The 7,149-nt window shown below is 34.6% G+C and overlaps 1 protein-coding gene across 1 annotated transcript; it reads left to right on the plus strand.

Annotated features, from left to right (window-relative positions):
* Positions 1 to 3,346: 3,346 nt before the first annotated feature.
* Positions 3,347 to 6,926, plus strand: LOC128222276 (uncharacterized). The gene is made up of 2 exons (XM_052931240.1): positions 3,347 to 3,586; positions 4,089 to 6,926. The coding sequence occupies exons 1-2, from the start codon at positions 3,455 to 3,457 to the stop codon at positions 5,070 to 5,072; spliced, it is 1,116 nt and encodes a 371-aa protein (XP_052787200.1). The 5' UTR covers positions 3,347 to 3,454; the 3' UTR covers positions 5,073 to 6,926.
* Positions 6,927 to 7,149: the final 223 nt, after the last annotated feature.

The following is a 7,149-nucleotide window of genomic DNA, read 5'->3' on the forward strand; positions in this document are numbered from 1 at the left end:
AACGTTGGTTTGTGGTGGTGGTATCGTTGGTTGATGGTGAAGGAAACGTTGGTTGTTGGTGATGGTAACGTTGGTTAGTGGTGGAGGTAACGTTTCTTGGTGTTGGAGAAAACGTTGGTTGGTGATGGAGGTAACGTTGGTTGGTGGTGGATGTTACGTTGGTTGGTGGTGGGGGACATCACCGCGGAATTACTCTATATTAAATAAACAACTTGTCGCTATTATTAAATGGTGTGGTTGTCGTATTTGAAACCGTCAGTTTAAAAATATACATCACTCGGGAATTACTTTATGGTTTTACATATGTTTAACTTGTTATGCATAACAAAATATACTTAAGTGGCAACCAGTTAGGAGTATTTCTACATGTACAAGCTTTAACGGAATGTCATATAATTTATTTAAGATATTCAGTCCACAACTGGTTTAATATAATGTTTAGAAAATGTTGTTTATTTTTGAGATAATAAATCACCGTTATACAAAGAAGGTCGTTGTTATCGTTGTTTATAATATTGTTGCTGTTGATGTTATTGTTCGTGTTGGTGTTGGTTGTGGTGTTGTTTTTTGTTTTGTTTTTTGCTAACCATTGAATAACGCATATCAAATCAACTCATATTCTATTGCTTCCTTTTCATATAATTGAAATGGTATTGGTATATGGCATTTATGAACAAAATTAATAAATGATCGATTCGTGCTCAAATATTAATGAACTTGATAGTGCTTGTAAAATATCATGTACACAATAAATGCATTGATGCTAGATTCGTTAAAGAAAACACAACGAATATCGTTAATGTAAACGTTAAACATACTTTCTACATGTGCCAGTGGTCAATGGCATTGGCAGGAGCGTGTAAACTCAAGCTGTTCATATGGAAAACGGTTTTATCACATGAGCCAGTGGACAATGCATATGTAGCTGCGTGTTAACGTAAGGTGTTCATATGGAAAACGGTTTTTATCACATGTGTCAGTGGTCAATGGCATTTGCAGGGGCGTGTAAACGCAAGCTGTTTATATGGAAAACGGTTTTACATGTGCCAGTGGTCAATGGCATTTGCAGAGGCGTGTACACGCAAGCTGTTTTCATTTGCAGGGGCGTGCAAATGTAAGCTATTTATATGGAAAACGGTTTTATCACATGTGCCAGTGGTCAGTGTCATTTGCAGGAGGCGTGTACACGCAAGCTGTTTTCATTTGCAGGGGCGTGCAAATGTAAGCTATTTATATTGAAATCGGTTTTATCACATGTGCCAGTGGTCAGTGTCATTTGCAGGAGCGTGTAAACGCAAGTTGTTCATACGAAAATCGTTTTTTTATCACATGTGCCAGTGGACAATGTCATTTGCTGGGGCATGTTAACGGAAGCTGTTCATACGGTTTTTATCACATGTGCCAGTGGACAATGTCATTTGCTGGGGCATGTTAACGGAAGCTGTTCATACGGTTTTTATCACATGTGCCAGTGGACAATGTCATTTGCTGGGGCATGTTAACGGAAGCTGCTCATACGGTTTTTATCACATGTGCCCGTGGACAATGTCATTTGCTGGGGCATGTTAACGGAAGCTGCTCATACGGTTTTTATCACATGTGCCCGTGGACAATGTCATTTGCTGGGGCATGTTAACGGAAGCTGCTCATACGGTTTTTATCACATGTGCCCGTGGACAATGTCATTTGCTGGGGCATGTTAACGGAAGCTGCTCATACGGTTTTTATCACATGTGCCCGTGGAAAATGTCATTTGCTGGGGCATGTTAACGGAAGCTGCTCATACGGTTTTTATCACATGTGCCAGTGGAAAATGTCATTTGCTGGGGCATGTTAACGGAAGCTGCTCATACGGTTTTTATCACATGTGCCAGTGGAAAATGTCATTTGCTGGGGCATGTTAACGGAAGCTGCTCATACGGTTTTTATTACATGTGCCAGTGGTCAATAATATTTGCAGGGGCGTGTAAACGTAAGGTGTTCATATGAAAACGGTTTTCATCACATGTGACAGATAATCATAGCATGAGTCACATTACGCAAGTACAATCAAAATGATTTTTTAAGGTCGAACATGCTCAAATTGCTTGAAATATACTTTATATAAAGTATATATATTGAATTAAAATTTGCTAAGCCCTTCTAAGGTTCAGAAGTACATGCATGTAGACCGATGCAAATTCAATCAGAAAAGTAAACAATCAGACAATTTGTTTGTATGATGAACAACCGGTTTCTTATACTAATAAAAAGAACCAACAAGAACAAGCCAATCAGTCGAACAACGTAGGATATTTCAATATAAATAATTAATGTCAAATACACTCATAGGACACCACAAACAATCATGTTGTAGGTACTGCCTTTGGAATGTCGGACTTGCTTTGCTTATTAGAATCGTATACTTGCTTTGTCTTAATAATGAGTTATTAGCTTGTTTGCTTCACAAAACAATTCAGCATTGAACGCGTTAAAGGCCTCGAGATGTAGTCTTAAGTAGGTACTTGAAAACATATAAATCGTAGTTTCACATCAGGAAATCTAAAAGTATAACCCATTTTTATCATCATTTTGGTGGCAAGGAGTAAGGCGTTTTACTGCAAGAGAGGTTTTATTTGTTAGCAGATATTTTATACAACTGGTGAAATATTTATTATAGCACTAAGCTATGACTGGTTACATTTTATATCTAGATAAAGGTTGTTTATTTTCGCGATACAAGACTCAGAGTTATACGAATGAAGGCTGTCGTTGTTATTGTTAATGTTGGTGGTGGTGACTGTGGATTTGAGAGTAGTTGTTGTCAAGGGTTTTTTGATTAAACACACTCTAACATTTCGCTATCATTAACTGATTGGGGTCCTGGTCTGGAACGGTCAGTAAACTTATACTTCACTGGACAATTAATATAGCTTTAAAACACAATAGCAGATCGCTACCAATTAGTGTTTGGGTGATCGATTTGGAACAATCAGTGATACAAAACTTTACTGGACAATTCATTTTAGACTAGTTTTAATGCCAAAAACATTATCTATCAATACATTTTGGTGTTATTGCTTTGGAACGGTCAATGAAAAAATACTTTAAAACGATCATTCATCTAGTTTCTTTACACTATAAAATCTAAAAAAAGTCAGTAAACAAAAACTGCACTTGGGAATGCTCTAATTTTTTAAGCATTTGGTTCTATAATGATGCACAAAAATTTAAAATGTCGGTCTACTCTCGAACATTAAGAGCTTGACAGTAATAAATGAATGGAAGAAAAACACTTAAGAAGTTTTTTATAGTTAAGGATCACAAGGCATACACCACTTAATTATTAAGCAATAATTAGCTCAGCTGTGCAAGAGCAATTGTAACCATTCTTAAAAGACGATCAGAATTTTAAAGATATAAATGGATGAAAATACAGAGTTTTGAAGGGACAATTTCTTAAATAGACTGAAACATGTTCGTTTGGTGTTTCTTCCTGTTGCTTGTGCTCCTCCCTGCTGCCGCCGTGGGTGATTTAGAAGCACTTACTCTAGAAATATCGAACCTCGGGCGTAAAATGGATTCATTTCAGTCGTTTGTGTTTCAGGTAATTATTATAATTGTTAATATTATTATTATTATTATTATTATTATTATTATTATTATTATTATTATTATTATAAATATTAATATTATTATCTTTATTATTATCTTAACCTTTTTTATCTAAAATATTATTATTATTTGTATTATTATTATTATTAGTAGTAGTAGTAGTAGTAGTAGTAGTAGTAGTAGTAGAAGTAGTAGTAGTAGTAGTAGTAGTAGTAGTAGTAGTAGTAGTAGTAGTAGTAGTAGTAGTAGTAGTAGTAGTAGTAGTTATCTTTATTAGGTTAAGTGGTAATAGTCGTATCGGAAGAAGCAGTATTAGTTGAAGCATAAGCAGAAGCAGTAGCAGTAGATGTATTGCAGCAACAGTAGTAGAAGTAGTATAATCAATTATTTATTGTATTAACATCTCAATTTTACCTTTTTTGTATTTGATGTGTTCATTCTCATTTCAAGAGCAAATACAAAGGTACCATCCTAACAATAATACTTTTTTGCAGGATATTTTGAGCATTAAAGACAAAATAAACAAAATGGATTCGAAAATAGACGCGATGATTGTAAATGAAAAACTCGATAAAGAAACAGGTCAAGCACAATCAGGAAGCCAGACTCATAAAGCCTCATCATTAAATGATAAAATCGAACCCATGACTTTAAAGAAACAATTAGATAGAATAAGGAGGGGCTTTCGCGAAGAGAAAGAAGCGATTCGACATGACTTAGATGATCTGAAAGGCATTTCACAGAATCTTCTTGTTGGAAAAGACCAAATAGCGGAGTATCTTGTTACATTAGAGACAAACGTCAACACATTTCTCAGTAAAATTATTGGTGAGTTGAAGGATGGAGTTCTCGACATAACCAAAAACGTACAACACGATTTGAACGCGTCGATTGAACGCAACGCAATTGGAATTGATGAGAAAGTTCAATCGTTAAAAGAACTTGTTGAGCGAACAGACAATAGCAGTAAATCCAGATCGGACAAGATTACCGAAACGCTAACAACAAAGTTATCTGCATCCGAGAAGACCATCGCAGGTTACCTTAACGACAAGAGTCTGAACACTGTCAACCTTATCGATGCACTACAACAAGACATTAACATTGTCAAGGAAAACACTGATAAAATCATAGCAAATGCAAATATTACATCTCCGGTGCGCCTTGCCAACGGAAGTGTATTCAGAAACGGTGTGCAAGGACGTTTGGAAATACTACATGATGGCGTTTGGGGAACAATGTGTGATGACGAGTTTGATGAAAACGAAGCAAAGGTTGCATGCAAAATGATCGATTTAAAATTTGTCAACTACGAATACTTTGAAGTCGCATATTATGGTCGCGGAACCGGGATGATTTGGCTTGATAACATTAAGTGTGATGGAGATGAGCATTCTCTATTTAACTGTCCAGAGGCTTTCATTGGTAAACATAACTGTGTCCACGGCGAAGACATTGGTATTAAGTGCTGGTACTGATAGCTTTAGAGATTCCACGTGTATGCCTACATGAACAACAAATATGATCCAGTATTTGTTTTCCAGATGGAGGAATGATAAAAACAAACATATTAATTTTATGACTTACTTCTTTGCAAATATGTAACAAAGAATATGATAGCGGTCTACATTTATACTAACTAACATTAATGACTTACTTCTTTGCAAATGCACATGCACGGGCTATATCTATTAATTAGTACCAATCAATATTCAAGTAGCTTTTAAAAGCTATGCGAAATAACGTTAAACGTCGCTGTGTTGATGAATAATACAACGTGTATACTAGTTGAAATTCCAATCGTATGTTTACCTTTTTTAAATTGTACAAATAAACATATTTTGTGTTAATATACTGAAACTTTTTCTCCTCTAAAAATTACAAATAGTATGCATGTATTTTTTATTTAAAATTTCGTTGAATATTGTTCCATATGTTTCATGTATTTGAAATCATCATCAGGCGAAATGTAAGAGAAAATATTTACATTAACACTTCATTCCTTAACGATGGTTGTTGTTTATCAATTTAACATTATTTCTGTATAAAGTGCAATGACATTCCCCATCGAAAACGCGTGCATTTCTTCGATACTTCTGTCCTGTCATTGGGCGCAATAATACTAATGGGCGGGGCATATTTACTACGGAACTATTTTTTTCAATGAAATCTTAGTAAAATTATTGGCAACCTGCATAACTAAAATCTGCAGTAAAGCAGCTTAAACAAAATGAGCAACGATAACTTGATTGATTTTAATGTAGATTTTTATTTCCTGACGGATGGAACAGTTGAAGAAATATTAAATGACAATGATGACGACTTATTTCGGAATTTAAAATTGACATTGGGTAAAAATAAACATGGCATCTGACAAAACATGAAATCGAGGCAATGAAAACAATAACATATTATAGTGCACCCAGCTACGTCCAGAATAAAGAGCTCAGTTCAACACTTAGTCTTCTCGCGTCCTCTGGCTTTCCTTTCGCTAAAGTTTTCATTGCTAAACACGTTAACCCACTCGCTTCCCCTGTCGTTTCATCCGATGTTTACTTCAAAAGAAATGACAATGCACTTGCTGATTTTTCCAACACCGTATCCCAACATGGTTCATACACCAACTGACCTTAAACATAACGCTCAACAAGTAAATGGACTGGACTTTCTTTTCAATTTGAAAACTCATGGCTTACAAACGCTTGTATCGCGTATTTTCGCGAGATCTAATGAGAACTTTGAAGGTGGCGATATTTGTGTTGTTTTATTGTTATTGTTAATTTTTCATAACTCCAGTTGTATTTTTCTAGCTGTAATACAGTTATAGAAATTAAACCCATGAATAAGGAACTACTTTTTCTGCGCATTCATTGTTTTATAGATTTAGGTTACTGTAAATGTTCGAATTTATCCACTGTTGAGAACAAAGAGAGAAAGAAAAAAGAGAAAATGCTTTTGAATAATCTACTTATTTTAGCAATAAAGTAAATTTAAACAAATGTAAATATAAATATTAAAATTCGACATTTTGCATTTCATTGGGTTATGGTATTTTTTTAATAAAATATCACATGAAATATTTCGTCGTTGCTGTAGATGCTTATTCGGCGGTTTGTCTTATTGTTGTTCTAATGTTTTACTTTATAATATTTATTCATTGAATCACTTCAAAACACTATTTTTTGTACATTGTATATGTATTTGTCAACATGGGCCATGGCCTTCTGGATAGTTTGTAAATCAATTATTATATATGTTTCATTTCTATTCAATTAATTCGCTTTTTGTCCCAAATGTTTACCTTGAATTGGAATAAAGATTGTTTAAAGCTGCACTCTCGCAAATTGATCGTTTTGGCATTTTTTTTATTTCATGGAATGAGCCATTTTTTTGTGCGGATGTCTAAAAACAGTGATATTAGAAGGCTGACTTAAGAATATATTGCTATTTTCGTATTTATGGTCGAAAATTGGTGGTATATACCTAAAAGCGTTACAAAAGTTTAAAAAAATGTTTTCGGCCGTTTTTTTTATCATCTGTTCCGATTACGATTTT

This window comes from Mya arenaria, chromosome 16 (genome assembly GCF_026914265.1).
Source record: "Mya arenaria isolate MELC-2E11 chromosome 16, ASM2691426v1".
NCBI classification, from domain to species: Eukaryota; Metazoa; Mollusca; class Bivalvia; order Myida; family Myidae; genus Mya; species Mya arenaria.